This window comes from Herpailurus yagouaroundi, unplaced genomic scaffold, assembly GCF_014898765.1.
Source record: "Herpailurus yagouaroundi ecotype Mexico unplaced genomic scaffold, PumYag 166, whole genome shotgun sequence".
Classification (NCBI taxonomy): Eukaryota; Metazoa; Chordata; class Mammalia; order Carnivora; family Felidae; genus Herpailurus; species Herpailurus yagouaroundi.
This window is the reverse complement of record NW_024412407.1, coordinates 18,042,635-18,059,188: the sequence shown is the minus strand read 5'-3', so window position 1 is coordinate 18,059,188 and position 16,554 is coordinate 18,042,635. Positions and strand designations below refer to the sequence as shown.

General features: G+C 36.6%; 1 protein-coding gene across 7 annotated transcripts in view; it reads right to left on the bottom strand.

Annotated features, from left to right (window-relative positions):
- Positions 1 to 16,554, bottom strand: part of DENND5B (DENN domain containing 5B) — a 196,824-nt gene that overhangs the window by 62,392 nt on the left and 117,878 nt on the right. For 4 of the 7 annotated variants that reach the window (XM_040488503.1, XM_040488497.1, XM_040488500.1 and 1 more), the window contains 4 exons: positions 12,083 to 12,619; positions 9,502 to 9,733; positions 7,286 to 7,369; positions 4,929 to 5,079 (listed from right to left, as the gene is read on the bottom strand). In XM_040488503.1, the coding sequence (XP_040344437.1) occupies positions 4,929 to 5,079; positions 7,286 to 7,369; positions 9,502 to 9,733; positions 12,083 to 12,619 (1,004 nt within the window). The remainder of the gene's footprint in view (positions 1 to 4,928; positions 5,080 to 7,285; positions 7,370 to 9,501; positions 9,734 to 12,082; positions 12,620 to 16,554) is intronic. The other 3 variants (XM_040488499.1, XM_040488501.1, XM_040488502.1) reach the window with 1 other exon arrangement.

Below are 16,554 nucleotides of genomic sequence, written 5' to 3'. Positions count from 1 at the left end.
GTTTAGTCAAAATCCACCCCTCACCTTACTTTTGATGTTTCCTCTTAGTAAGTTTTTTTCCACTCTGCTACTTGACTATAAATTCCTACTTACCACATATTGTATTTGGAATAAAGTTCAATCTCCCTCGCTCCCACTGCAAGCCCTCAGTGCAACGGTCCCTACATGGCCCCCCTTGAATAAAGTGTGTCTCAAATCTTCAACAGGTACTATGAATATTGTTTTTCTTTCACAACTCTGAAGCAGAATATAAATACCAGATGACAAATTTATATAATAAACAAAGGGGAAGTATAAGTAACAAAATGTATAAAGGGCTGGGGGCTTTGGAAATAGCCCTGTAGCAAAAAAGGTCAGTAAAACATAGTAATATTTGTTCAGGAATTTAAAAAATTAGGGTTACTGGACAGAGTGGGTCAAATAAATAGTAAAAATAGACTATAAAAACAAGACAATGAATTTATATAATAAATAAAGAAAAGGAGAATACAAATGGCAGAACAGTTTCCTTGGCAGGCAAAAGTGGAAAAGGCTTTAGGTAAAGAAAAGGGTAAATATTAATTTACATGATATAACTAGCATCTCACTATACACTCCTGTGGGACAAAAATTTTTAATTTTGTTTCTATTTTATTTTCAAAACAAGGAGATGATCATCTGCTTGAGAAAATTATGATAAACTATACCCATTCCTGGTCTTGTCAAGGAATTATTTTGTTCTTTTCATTATTAAGTCTCATTTACTAAGCATATTGTTGCCAAAGATGATCACATTCGCTGAAATACTAATGATTGTTTATTTGCTTTTGTTTCAAAAGCAGCCTATGAAATTCTAATAGTTGGTCAGCCATTTGCAGAGGCATGGTTATAAATCTCTTTATCCTGCCATGAGTTCTTAGACCTTTTCTCTTTCAGACTATAATATACCTGAAAATGTAATGCTTAGGGCTCAACCTTGGGATTATACACAAGATTAAAAGCAAGAAAATACTGCAGTAAGATTTTAAAGTTGAAATCTTCCCTATTTAACACTCCCTACTTCCCTTTTCTGCTTTATTTTTCTTCACAAATCTTATCACTACCTGATAGGTTATTTATTTTACAAATTAAGTTCCTTTGTCTCCTCCTCCTTGAAAGCAGGGACTTCTGTTGTTTTGTTCACTGCTAAATTCCCAGTGAACAGGACACTGTCTCACATACAGTAGGGGTTCCATAAATATTTGCTAAATAAATGAATGAACAACCTAATGCTATTAAAAGGAAATACTATTTAAATGAAATGAAAATGATTTAAATTAATAGTCCACTAATATAAAAGTAATTCATACAATTAGGATATTTTACAAGTGTAGGAAAAAATAAGTAAGCTGATGACTAGTCTGTTCTGATGGAAAATTCTCATTCATTTCTGCAAAATAGAATATTATATCTAGTACAATCATCTGGAAGGTTTGAATCCCCATACTGGTCAATATGTCTTAGCACACTTTTAAGTTCAGTGTTTAAAAAAGCAGGAATAGGGGCACCTGGGTGACTTTGTCGGTTAAGCATCTGACTCTTGACTTTGGCTCAGATCATGATCTTACAGTTTGTGAGTTCAAGCCTTGCACTGGGCTCTGTGCAGGGCCTGCTTGGGATTCTCTCTTCACCCCCCTCTCTCTCTGCCCCCACGCCCTCAAAATATATAAATAAACTTAAAAAAAGGGTTAAAAGAGCAGAAACACTTCTTTAATGGAGGGCAAACCCCTGCAAATTAACGAAGTAAGGTAACATTTTCAGTCATTAGCTATTTATTTCTGTCTTGTAAGAAGCACATTAAATTATCTCCACAATCTTCCTTTCCAAGATCTTAGTATAAATACTTGCATTTTCTATAGAAGGGTAAGATTTCATTGTGAATACATAACTTTTCCACCTTCCTCATGAATCATCTTCCACTACTGACTTCATTGAAGTTTAGACAATCTATTTAAAGAGTTTAATCAAAGTTTTTAAAATTCTTATTTTTTTAAGATTTTATATGTAAGTAATCTCTATACCTAAAGTGGGGCATGAACTCACAATCCCAAGATCAAAAGTCACATACTCCACTGACATAATTTTTTACTTCACTGTACAGCACTCCTTTTCCAAATACGTAAAAGGATACTGGACTGAAGACTTTCCACACCTCCAGGCTTTATGAATGAGAATTCCGAACTCGGTCCCTGGAGTAAGGAGAACTGAGTTCTAATCCTAACTTTGCCAGTAACCCAATCTGAGACTTCTACCAACACATTATAATGCCACTCTCTTCAGGGTTAGGCCATTTGATCTCAACCACTGCTTCATGTAGTTCTTCCCTAGGAAAGATGGCGCTTAACATGTACCTTGCTCCTCAGAGTATTATCTTATCTTCTTTGGGGCCACCCCTCCTAATAGAGTCCATTTTAAGGTAGAAGTGAGGTATCTGAGGGCTCTTTCATTGTGAAAGATCTTGTTACACTGGGTACACAAAATGTAAGTGGCAGTGAGCTACCTGAATTTTCAGAAGAGGCAAGCAGAGAATTCAGTGAAGGGAATAAAAAAGAAGTAGAATTATGCCTTTTGACTAAATGGCCCAAACTAAATAAGTAAATAATATGAAGGTTCTTGAAAGATGGCTTAAAAGTAAGATGTTTCTTTCGGACTATTTGCAAAACTATGTATGTTACAAAATTTTTGGTACTTACCTTTTTTCCTCATAGTGCACCTTTATGTTCAATATTTTAGGTCACTCAAAATTTCCTGGGGGCTACCAAAGCACAGTTTCCAACTCCAAAAGTAAGACAAGGCATGTGTCACCCTTGTTTTGGAGTAGCTGAGCCAGACATATGTGTAGGTGGTGTAATAGTTAAGGGCCTGGGCCCTGAATTAGCAGACCTAGGTCTGAATTCTAGTTTTACCACTTCTTAGGTGTGTGATCTTGGAGTAAGTTGTTGACTCTCTCTGAAACTCACTCATTAAATAGGTAAAACAATGTAGGTTTACATATAGGGGTATGCTTATAAAAATGAGCTAATGTGCTCAATGCTGTCAGCAGAGAAGCCAGTGTAGAATCAGCTTAATATTAGTTATCAGCAGATCAACTCCATAACCAACCCTGTGTTGGCACGGAGAAGGCTCCACTGGCAGAAAAGGTATATTTGAAAGCAGAAAAAATATGGTGATGAAAATTTCTAAGTTTTCTAAGAGCTGTAAAGGGGTATATATTTATGAATGATGAATACTAGACTCTGAAAGGAAAAGAAACAGCAATGCAAACAGTACTGCAACTGTGTGATCCATGCACAGCATTTTTTCCCTTTAATATGTCTGCTCTCACTATACAGCTTTCTCACATTTGGAACTAAATGAATTAATAATTCTGACACATTTTAGAAACATATTTAAAGGAACACCTTCAGGGGGAGCTGAGTGGCTTAGTCTGTTAAGTGTCCAACTTTGGCTAGATCATGATCTTTCAGTTCGTGGGTTTGAGCCCCATGTCGGGCTCTGTGCTGACAGCTCAGAGCCTGGACTCTGCTTCAGATTCTGTTTCTCCCTCTGTCTCTGCACCCCCCCGCCACCCCCACTCTCTCTCTCTCAAAAATAAACATTAAAAAAAGTTAAAAATAAAAAAAATAAAGGAACACCTTCAGCTAGGAAATTAGTAAGGATTTCATTCCTTTCAGGTTATTCAAAATAGAGTATAAGCAGTACAAACACAAGGATACACAAATATTACCGCATATACATGCACCCCAACAAATTCCAAATACCACAGTACCTAGCTTAGAATAGTGTTTATTAAATTAAGCCAAGTGTTACCGTCACATATTATAAAGATAATTTACTATGTTTTCCTTTTTCCTGACCAACAGAGACAGAGACAGAGACTGGAGTTAATACTGTTACAAGTTAAGGAATGCCTGAAGCCAGCGCTGGCCTCAGCACTGGAAGAAGCAAGGGCGGCTCCTTTCTTAGAGGTCTTGGGAGGGAGAAGGACCTTGCCAATACCTTGATTTTGCACTTCTAGCTTCCAAAACTATGAAAGAATAAATTTCTGTTGTTTTAAAAGCTGCCAAGTTTGTAGTATTTTGTTATAGCAGTCCTAAGAAACTAATACAGATAGTGAAAGTATCATTTTTCTAATTCCATTAGATGGCATTACATTTGGTCATTTAAAGGGAAACTACTCCCACGGGGCACCCGGTTAGCTCAGTTGGTTAAACGTCTGACTTTGACTCAGGTTATGATCTCACGGCTTGTGGTTTCGAGCCCCGTGTCGGGCTCTGTGCTGACCGTTCAGAGCCTGGAGCTTGCTTCCGATTCTGTCTCCCTCTCTGTCTGTCCCTCCCCCACTCATGCCCTGTCTCTCTCTCTCAAAAATAAACAAACATTAAAAAAAATTAAAAAAAAAAAAAATAAAGGGAAACTTCCCAAGCACACACTACTTAAAAAATGAAAAATATGTCTAGTCTTTAGATTTTTTACATGATGGAATTAAAAGTCAAATACTCATAGAATGTCAATCCATATATTTTTTAAAATATGTATGTATGTATGTATGTATGTATGTATGTATGTATGTATGTATTTTGATAGTAAGAGAGTTGCGTGTGTGCAAGCAGGGGAGAGGGGCAGGGAATCCCAAGGAGGCTCCATACTGCCAGCACAGAGCCTGACACAGGGCTTGAACCTACAAAGCATGAGATCACAACCTGAGCCAAAATGAAGAGGTGGATGCTTAACCGACTGGGCCACCCAGGTGCCCCAATCCATATTTCAAATGGGTTGTTTTGGTCTTTGGAAAAGTAATCAGATCGATAAGATAGTTAATGGTTACAATGCCCCATTAAAGTTGCACAGCATTGTACCTACCCTTCATTATCCCTTCAACCGACTATTCAAGTGAAGAACGTGCTTACTTGTTATTAGTTGGTCCTGTTGCCAAGACATCAGCCTGTAGCTTTGGAAAGAACCCTTGCTCATATTTGCCTTGACCAATTTTCATATCAAGCAGATGTGGGTGGATTGCAGTGTGATCCATTTTCATTAGTCGCTGCTCAATTGATTGGGCTATAAATTAAATTTATAACAAATTAGAGACATTTCATTGGCTAAACCTTAAAACAATGCTTCCTCCACTCATGCACCAACAAGGAACTCAATCTTTCTGACACTCTAAAACAGATTTTTATAAAAGTTCTTTAGAAATCAGTGTAAATATAAAAAGGTTAATTTTAAGTAAACACTAGATGATTAATTTTCATGGTATTTTCTGCCTTTGTCAATCGCAGAGCAGCAGGGTTGAAAAATCTATAATTTAGTACTAAAACAAGTCTCCCCTAAGTGGAATACTCAATATTTTAATACTTCAATATTAAATATTTCAATATTTAAGAAAAATATTTTCTTAATGAAAATATGTTCTAAGTACAAATTTAAGAAAATGATGGCAAATAAAACATTGTCCTTCAAATGAAAGACAAGGAAGGAAAAGCAAGCACAGTAGCCTTTTTTACTTTTATTTCTTTGTACACAGACCCATTAAATACTCATAGTTCTCCATTTGTAAAAACAAGAAACTATGTAAAGTTTATGACTTTACTTTTAGCAACACTCACATTCTCATTAGTAGGAGTCATTTAGGAGTGTTTATTAGATCAGGAGAGGTAATGCAGAGAATAAAATAAGCAGGCATTTAGAAAATGTCCAGAGGATAAGAAACTGGCCTTATGAAGAATAAAATAGGCCAAAGTTAAAAGATAGGAATTACTCAACATTTCTATTTAAAACTGCTTAAAGTTAGGAGATTATCTCAAAGACCCAAGAAATAGCAAATGATCTCTCTAGTAAAAAAATAATCTGATCTTAAATGTTTTTATGAACTGAATTTTCAAGAGAAAATATATTTGTGAAGCGAGACTAGGTCTTTAATCCTTTAGATTACCAAAAGGGGAGAACAAGCAGTAATTGTGGTTGTGTGACAAACAGATCATACTGTGGGAACTGCTAATCTTGGGATTTAAGAGAAGTAAAAAGGTATTTTTATAAGTATTTCATGGAACCAATTTATTTTGCCCGGTTCAATACCAGCAGATTGAGTACTGCTGGTTATTCCCCATACATAGTCTTAAAAACTTTCCTTTTGAGTGGAAAGTGGATCTGTCCATGGCATATTCCACACTTCTCAAAAGAATATGCTTAATACCATCTTGTGTGTGGTTAATGTTTCACCTAAGCCAGTTGCTTGTGTCTGATGACAGCAGTGAGGGATACTTTGCAGAAGTCACTATTATCCTCTAGGACTAAAACTTCACAATATTAGATATCTGTCTCAAACTTCCCTATTTTTCCTTTATAATTCAGAATAATTTATCCAAAACTTCTTGAATTTCATTTTATTTTTAATGTGTAACTTCTAATTTCTCTTAAAACACAGTCCATATGTTTTATGTTAGGCAAAAGAATGCCATGTTTTTTTGTTTTTTTTTTAATTTTTTTTTTCAACGTTTTATTTATTTTTGGGACAGAGAGAGACAGAGCATGAACGGGGGAGGGGCAGAGAGAGAGGGAGACACAGAATCGGAAACAGGCTCCAGGCTCCGAGCCATCAGCCCAGAGCCCGACGCGGGGCTCGAACTCCCGGACCGCGAGATCGTGACCTGGCTGAAGTCGGATGCCTAACCGACTGCGCCACCCAGGCGCCCCAAGAATGCCATGTTTTAATATGAAATGATATTTAAGTTTTCAGTGATGCCCCCTGGCTATTCACAACCCTATCTATACTCTCAGTGCTCCTAATATTTATAAAACACTTAATTAACAGATGGTTTAGGCAAAATAAAGCTTAGATTCATGGCATGGAATTCTCTGAAGTCCCTGCCAATTTTATGTTCCATGAAATACTACAAAATTCCATCTCTGCCAATGAATGCTTCTGTTCTCATGAAAGGGAAAAAAAAGGTAGCTTCAGTTTTTCCGCTGGATTTAAAATGACAGAGAAATCCATCTGATACTGAGTTATTCTCCTTTAGTCAGGAAGCTTTTTGAAAACAAAAATCATGATTCATAATGAGTTACTCTAGGGTTTATATTTAAGATTGCCTTGGGAGTGTAACGCAATGTTACTTTTCAGTAATTATACCACCAGTGAATACTGAACATTTAGAAATTATTAAATGCCTGCTTTGAGAGGTCATGGGCCTGTTAGATTTTCAAGGTTTTGTGCCAATACTCATTTTCTGTGATTGGTAAGAAAAAAAGAAAAACTCTGTATTACTATCAACTTGTCTTTCTGCACAGAAATCATGCGGTTCTGGTGCCACAATATCAACAGCAGATAGCCTCTGCCTAAAGAGTTCACCTGCAAATCAAAATTCTTTTTAGTTAGAGGCAAAACAAAAAATAAAATCAAAACAACAAAGGACAAAAAAATACCCAATAAAAGTCAGTAATAAACAACAAATGCCAACTTCTATACTTTTGTTTGGGGTGGGAAGAGGATAATTTTACATGATGAAAGAAATAACTGCACCATTTATGGGGGATATAGACACAGTCACAGCCAGCTGCCTTCTTTCACTTAAAAAAAAAGTCTTTTGATAAATTAGGTTCCTGGGAGTCTAGTGCTTTAGTCTAATCACATTTTCATATGTTAAACCTATAATGGTGTATTTTCAAGAGTATTATATAATTTCTGTGATGATAGTGGGAATGTCAACCTCTTTGAGGGGCTGACAGAAAATCTATTTTAATTGAAAAGATTTTCTGGAAGCACACAAAGGAATCAATGCTTAGCTCCATTAAAAAAATTCTGTCATGAAGGTTGGAACGAAATTTTCTCAACAAGGCATTATATTATTCACATGGCTATTAAAGCACTGAAAGTCATACTATTCTCTGAATAGGCACAGACAGTTTCATTCATTCCACTCCCTCAATTTCCAGAAATATGGAGGTAACTGCCATTTCCTGAAGGGGCTCCAAGGATCTACCCTAAGTGGGAATAAAACAGAATGATGTTTCAGCATAATCATGAATTCTCAAAGAGACCTCTTAAGACTAAAGACATCATTCACATACTTCTTTCCTTAAATATGCTACAACTATAGCATCACCACTCCTGTGACTTTGATCTATTTAAATAAAGTGAGAAAGGCAAACAGGGAGGCAGAACAAAGAAACTCTTTTCCTGCTTCTTTTTGCTTCAGCAAAAAACTTGCTCTCAAATAGCAACTATGCTTGAAGGGGGAAAAAAAAAATTAAAGAAAGGGGCATTCAGGTGATAGGAGGCAGTTTATTTGGCAAAGGAAGTGTTAGGAACAAGGTAGAAATGTATAAAATTGTGTGGACTGGTACACTTCATGTTTCTTTACTAAATAAACATCTAATGTGGTAGTAAGGCTTCAGGTGCTAGAATCAGTCAACCCTGAGTTCAAATCATGCTCTATCAATCACTAGCCAAGCAACCATAAGCAAGTTACTTAACCTCTCAGCTTTCCCAACTATAAAATGAGGACAGTCATAAAAGAGAAATAAATGTTTCTGAAATAAACCCCCTCATTGTTAAGGTCAAATCCAAAAATGCATGTGATATGATGTCTGGAACATAGTAAGTACTCAGAAAATACTATTAATATGTTTATTTATTTAATGGACTACATTACTGATGGCCAAGACTGATGGTTCTCTCAGGGAAAAAACTGGTGTCAGGGTTGGGGAACCTCTAATTTTTTTTTAATTTACTTTTTTTTTTAATGTTTATTCATTTTTTGAGAGAGTGAGCGAGAGAGGGAGGGAGGGAGGGACAGACAGAGCACAAGTGGGGGAAGGGCAGAGAGAAAGAGGGAGACACAGAATCTGAAGCAGGCTCCAGGCTCTGAGCTGTCAGCACAGAGCCTGATGCAGGGCTTGAACCCATGAACCACGAGTTCATGACCTAAGCCAAAGTCAGATGTTTAACCGAGCCACCCAGACGCCCTAGAAAAACCTCTAATTTGAATATAAGAACTCAGAGATTTTAATTTCAATAAATGAATTATAATTAATGGCACCACTAGAAAGTAAATAAATTGTTGTAGTTATGCAAATTAGGCAGCATCTCAGATTCACTATTTTAAATTAATACTTATTTTTCTTTTAATGAAGAGAAAAGAGGTGAGAAGTAAAAAGGCAACATAAACAGCAAGAAAGAAATTTACATTTTTTCACTTAAGGCAATAAAAGAGAATAAGACAAAAATCATAGCAACCTTATGGTTATATTCAAGTTTTCACTGTTTTTCCTCTTTTAAGGGGAGAGGAATGTCAAATAGGAATAGGATGGACACTAATTCACAGAAACAGAAGGAAACAAAAGGATAGAAAACACTTGATAGAGTATAAGGATTAATCATGAAATCTAAAATTGAAAATTAATTTTCAGCTTATAAGGCCAACAATGTGTAAAAAGAAATCATGAATTTTAAGTCAATTTTAAAAGGTGTGACAAATGTACCTGCTTCTTTTAAAGTGCTGCATTTCTGATAGATAGATGTCCTCAAGGTGGGTGCCCTTACATTATACAGTCTTATCTTCTCAATCCGAGAGTCAAAGACCCGTAGCAAAGAATCTTTCTCTTCCCACTGAGACATAATTTTATTATCAATAAAGGTAGCAAACATCTGTGTTTCAATGAAGCGTGAAAGAAATGGCAGGTAAGGCTCAGGCTGGTCAGACAGAAAGGAAGCCTGTAATGAGATAATTAGAAATTATTAGTGCAAAGACACTATCTTAGTACTACATGGTAAATCTGAAAAATATTTGTTGCTGAGGTCATTTAAAAAAAATCTTGTAACATGCAAAACTGATGCATGAAATTAAAAAATTTTTAAATTCACTTTTCCTTTTAAAATCATGGAGTTTAGGTGACTTAGTCCTTTAGCCTTTCAAAATTAATTTACATGCTGAAACTCATGATCATTATATAGAAAACAGGGTATAATTAGTGAAAGATGGCGGATCAGATGCTGCCATATCATCAACCATCCTCTTCACTTATCAATAATTTTTGACCCTTTTTCTAATGAGCTATGATTTTTTTCTGCTCTCTATTCCTAGTCTATGCAGTATACCTCTGAGTCATAAGGCACTGACATGATCAACGGATACGACTGTGATATATACATAAGTCATAACCTTCTAAAAACATGGAATTTGTGCCTATGGGTGAAATCTTTGTTTTTCAAGTTGATGTTTTTCTAGGCCCCAACACTGTTCAAGACTGATCAAGACTGTTCAAGATCAAACTCCTTCCAGACCTGTGCTGATTGAAGAGTCTGGGCCTTAACTAAAACAAGTATTCCCTGAAAACCCATCCAAAGCTATTCAAGCCTTTGGAGAAAACATGTGCAACAAGCTGCAGGTTCCTGTTACCAGACTGTCTGCTGCACGGAATGGTTCAGTAAATTGTAACCAGTTCTTAATTCAAAGTGTTCTTTTTGTCAGGTCCATGTGTGTACAGGAATTCTAGTCACAGTTTGGTACTAGCTGAAATATGGAAGTGAATTACTATTTCAGCTGCTGGGTTGGTTTTGCTTTTCATTCTTTTGAGTAGGTGCAGTGTGGCAGAAGCCAGAAAGCGGAAGACGGAAGGGTAAGTTCTGACAATCTCCTCCTTAATAGTCATTGGCTTCTTACCAGCATGTTTATTTTTCATTCTAAAATTTAGGAAGCCTTTAAAAAAGTTCCTTATGGAAACCTACTTATTCAATTTAAGTGCTTCCATAGTTCAGATGTATTTACATAAATCTGAATAGCCAGAGAAAGGTTCACGGTAGTCTCTAAAAATCAATACACCTCTTCAAAAGATATTTTACAGGTGAGTACCAATTTTACTTTTTCTAGAGCAAACAGTTTTTTTTTTTCCTCTAAATGGGCCAAATGTCTGCCTTTGATGTTCAGACCCTCACAGACTACAACACTGAAATCAGCAAAGACTTGGCTTGGAGAACTAGCATGTGATAGTCCTGTACATTTTCCTAGTGAAAAATGAGATGGTTACAAGCCTTCTGGAATCCACATGAAACTTTCATTTCTCTAGTCGTTACATAAAAAGAATTCCATTTATAGTTTGAAGCTACATAAAGATTAAGAAGGAAGAAAGTACCAGTGCTCGATTTAGATAAGAATTTGAATTACCCCAAGGATAAATCATGAGTGTACACAGATTAGTTCCAAGTTGGAGAGGAAAAAATGGTTAAGCTTAATAAGAAAGGAACCTAAGAGCAGGAATACATTTGGAGAAGTGAAGGCTTCTTAATTTATTGAAGAAGTTTTCTCAAACATTAAAATGTATCAGAACTTAACCGTTCAGTGTAGTTTATATACTTCAACTGAAAAAAATGTCTGAGGAAATCAGAAAATAACCTTTGATACTACCCACCTTTACAAAATTTTTTATTAATATTTGTCAGAGACTCCATAATTGTAAATTAGCTTCTTAGAATACATTAGCTCCTTTGAGAGGTCTTTCAAGACACAAAGATACCATTTAGCAAAAAGCCATAATGCATTCTAATAGCAATATCGTGCCTTGGCAAAACTGAAGCAGGGGACTGAACTATACCCTAGTGACTCAAAAGAGTTAATGCACACCTTTAAGTGCTTTTATCTAGAAAACAAAAATAAACAAAAAAAAAATTGGTAGATATGCCCAGAAAATCTGCCAGAAAACTCTATGGTAAACCTTAGACAGAAGCTTCAACTTCAGCAGGACAATCAAAAGCCAGTGTCATTTTCTGTCTTCCTTTCCCACAAACTTTGGAATAGAACCTTAGACTTATAGTCATAAAACCTAATTTATTCACTTTTTCTCTCTTTTTGATCCTAAGATGAGGTAAAACTTTGTCTTCTGAAACTAGAGTGTTATCTTTGCATGGACAAGTTGAGACGTCATTATAGGACAAAGACAAAATATAAGAATAAGTTCTTAACGGGAAGGGAGACAGGAAAAATCTGTGTTTAAAAAAGTTAACGAAATTAGTAAGACAGCCCACTACGAGTCATAAAAAAAGGGAAACTATGTTTTTTTTTTTTACTTTGTCAAAGTTCTGCATCTGTTCTCGGTTGGTAAGCCAGGACTCCATGTCCTGGGCAGTCTGAATCACAAAAGCTTCGTAATCTGCAAACATCTGTGTGAAGCGGTTGGCAAAGACCTCGCGGAGCTGCACATTGAGCTGGTAGTCCCTTAGCTCAGCCTCTTCACACTGCAGCTTTAAATCCTTTTCTTTTTCACTCAGAGAGGCAGAGAGGTCCATTTTTTCCACGGTCACACCAGTCCGCTTGGCCAGAGCTTGGAGGCGGGCTATGGTTTCATTGCCCTTCAGTAACTCATACATGCTGATGTTATGAGTGGAGACATTGCCATTCTTCTTGTCATTGACCAAGTCCTTAAGAACCAGATTCTTCAGTTTTGTGGCACTCTCACTGCAATGGAGACTGCCCTCAGGAGGGATACCAAATTGAAGAAGCACTTCAGAGAGTTCCTGGATAAAATCCACTTTATTGGGGAACTGTGGAAACTCTTCAGGCAATTCAATAAAATGGTTGTCAATATCCACAAAACACAAATTAGCCTGAAAGAGAAAAAAAGTAATACAAAGGTTTTAAAATAAAGGAATTTTATATTCTAAAATATCCTTGCCAACTATTTTTTTAAGTTCATTTATTCAGTTTGAGAGAGAGAAAGAGGCAGAGAGAGAGGCAGAGAGAAAATTCCAAGCAGGCTCCGTGCTGTCAACACAGAGCCTGACATGGGGTTCGGTCCCACAGACCATGAGATCATGACCTGAGCCAAAATCAAGGGCTGGATGCTCAACTGATGGAGTTACCCAGGTGCCCTCTTGCCAACTGTTATAAATAAAGTCATAGATTACACTGACTTTTCAAAATTAAGATATAACTGACATATAACATTTTGTTTCAGGTGTATGAATCAATATAGATTATGAAATGATTACCACAGTAAGTCTAGTTAACATCCATCACCATAAATAATTACAATTTTTCTTGTGATGAGAACGTTTAAGATTTTATTGTGCCTTTTATGCTTTCTCAAGGCTAAGAATTTTTATTCTTTAAAAATTTTTTTTCTAGCATTTTTATTCTTCAAAAACAAATTTCAGTTAAGCATGGGACTCAATTCCAGCTCAGGTCATGATCTCACAGTTTGTGAGATTGAGCCCTGTGTCAGGCTCTGTGCTGACAATGCAGAACCTGCTTGGGATGCTCTCTCTGCCCTTCTACCGCTCACACTTTCTCTTTCTCTCAAAATAAATAAAGAAAAAAAGCAGCCAGTTATTTAAAAAAAAAGTTCTTTTTCCAGCATTTTTTTCCCTAGGTGAGTATTTTATACCATATTTAATATATACGGATAATTTTCTCTGGGACTTAGCAATTTGTTATAATCTGGACATGATTCTGTAACACAGAGCATCCATTAGGCATTCCTAAATGAGTAAAGGTACACAGAGTCATAGTACCTTACAAATAGAAGGCACTGGGTAAAATGTTCAATGGGTGAATCCAGCCTGAACTTCCTATGCCATTCCACTGCTCTGACACCATCTGTAATTTAGAATTAATAATTGCTAAAATTTAGCAGCTTAGTACCCCCAAATGGGATAAAATTGGCAAAGAGCAATCCAATTCACAAAAAAATCACAAATTTTCAGTTTATCCAAAATTAGCTTCAACCTCTTAGACCGCAAACTGTTTCAGAAGTTATTAGACAAATAGCAGGAGACAGTGGTAGAGGCAAGTGCTTAGACAACTACAAATGATTGCCCCTTCAGTAATTAAGAGCTGATTGAGGAGATGTTTTTGAGTTGAAAAAAAGAGGAAATAGAAATCAGAGCAAAGTTTTTTTGAGTTTGCTTATGCAATAGATTTTGATTTTATATAGAATAAAAAGACTTTTAAATATTTTCTAAATAGTTATGGACAATTCAAGTGGCCAAGTACATGCATGCAATTCTGATTATCCCTCAGGTACTTGATTATAGTAGACTCTGAAACAATATTTTACTTTTACTGCTCACACTCTCTTAATCAGAACAAGGTTGTCAGTGTAAAGGAAGATTGTGCTCATAGACTCTGGAAGGGTGGGAGGCCAAAGGTATAGCCCAACACATAAAACTGATGCTGACTACATTAGTGGCTGGACACAGGGCATAGAGTGGAAGTCAATCAGCAGAACAGAAGTTTCACCTTGTGTCTCCCTGTCTCTCCTATAGCCCAGCCACCCAGGTCAGCAAGGAGACAATTCACACTGTCCTTTGATCCTGTATGACCAGGTAAGATAAAAGGAGGAGAGCAAAGAGTTGGGTTTTTATTTTTCTCTTTTGATCCCTGATCTTTATGTTAGGTGCTGATGTACAAGAAGTACAGCAAAGTTCTACATTTAGCTCAATCGAAACTCAAGAAGACTTTCCTCCATCTAAGAACAGAGAATCAATAACAATTCCTCAAGTCTGAAGTGACCTCTGAATTCAACTGTTTATTCTGCAGATGAACTAATTGAGGCCCAAGAAGTTAGGCGACTTCCTGACACCTGTTCTAGATAAGCATCCTCAAACAGCCTGGTGGCTTAAAAGATTTTTTCCCTACAATTTTCCTCATTTCCAACATCAGTAGTTTCCTCTAATTAAAATAAGAGGTGAAGTCAAATCTTGCTGAAGACAGTACTGCTGCCTACAGTTTTCTGTAAATCCCCATCCTTATATATGTAACTATAGTCTCTAGAAAGCAGGGTATGTTGAAAGACTTAGGGGGAGAAAGTAGGTCACTATAATTCAAATGGATGATTCAGTATCTTTAAAGATGGAAGAAAAAAATTCACTAACTTGCTAATCTAAATGTTAGCCAGCAACCTCCCACCACTTACATTTTGTACCATCTCCTTCATTAATGCCTTCCTGCTATCTTCTTCTATCCTTCTATGAAAAGAGAAAATGATACATCTGGGAAATTTTAAAGCTTGTTATGCTCATATAACCACTGCTGAGCTGAAAGGGCTGTAGGGCAAGGCGGGTGTTCCAGCACCACAGCTAACTGGCCTGCCTTCATGATTCCATGAGTCTCTCATACCCTCCTATGACTGCTTAGGTTGGGGACAAGTTGGGGCTTTGATTATCGCAAAATAAAAATAGAACTGTTACCTTGCATTATGAAGACTTATGGAAGAAAAACCGAAAAGCCTTTTTTCTAAAACAAACAAGAACTCCATATAATGGGGCATTCTGCTAAGTCACTTTTTTACTTTTAATACCATTAAACTAAAAAATTCCAACAGAAAAAAATAAAAATAAAAATTCTATCAGGAAAGCTCAATAAATATTACATATCCAATAAAAAACACTCTTGACATCTCAATCTTATATTGTTTTAGGACTAAATAGTTCTCTATTTTTTACTATCAATGCTGCTTACACACATTCATGGTAAGTAATCACGTCTAGTTAAAAATGAAAAATGCAAAAAAAAAAGAGAAAAGTTCCTTTAAAAGAAAGGGAACAAAGACTTAAAGCTTAATCATTTCTTCTGCCATGAAGCTTTCCCATGTCCCTACCCTAAAGGTATTCTGATTTCCTCTGCATATATGCTTAGTTCATTCATTCCTCTTAATTATTTTTTTAACCTCTGTTATTGATATTTGTTTTTGTTTTTGTTTTTTTTAATTTTTTTTTTTCAACATTTATTTATTTTTGGGACAGAGAGAGACAGAGCATGAATGGGGGAGGGGCAGAGAGAGAGGGAGATACAGAATCGGAAACAGGCTCCAGGCTCTGAGCCATCAGCCCAGAGCCCGACGAGGGGCTCGAACTCACGGACCGCGAGATCGTGACCTGGCTGAAGTCGGACGCTTAACCGACTGCGCCACCCAGGCGCCCCTCTGTTATTGATATTTGTAAATGACTTACTTTGGAAAGCAAAAATTACATCTTATTTATCTTGATGTCTCCTAATGTATCCTACACTGGTAGTGTATGAGAAGACACTGTTTGGTGAATGAATGAATAAGACTCAAGGAGACAGTCATTTTGTGGAACCCTAAAGATGTACACAGGAGGAGGAAGTATCCAGGAATGTGAGGCCAGGGCAGCTCTCTCCATGCTTACTAAGGAATATAGTTTCTCAACGGCTGAAGTTAAGCTGGCATAAGGGTAAACTGGAGGAGAATATTTAAATTTTTTTTTTAATGTTTATTCATTTTTGAGAGAGAGACAGAGAGCATGAGTGGGTGAGGCGCAGAGAGAGAGGGAGACACAGAACTTGAAGCAGGCTTCAGGTTCCAAGCTGCCAGCACAGAGCCCAAAAGAGGGCTTGAATCCACGAACCATGAGATCATGACCTGAGCCGAAGTCAGACACTCAACCGACTGAGCCACCCAGGTGCCCCATGGAGAGAATATTTAAAATATTCCCACAGAACCTCAGGGGCAAGACATAACAAAAACAAAGTGGAAAAAGCAATTTCAGTTTTTCTCTGGATTTCTTGCCCACCATTTACT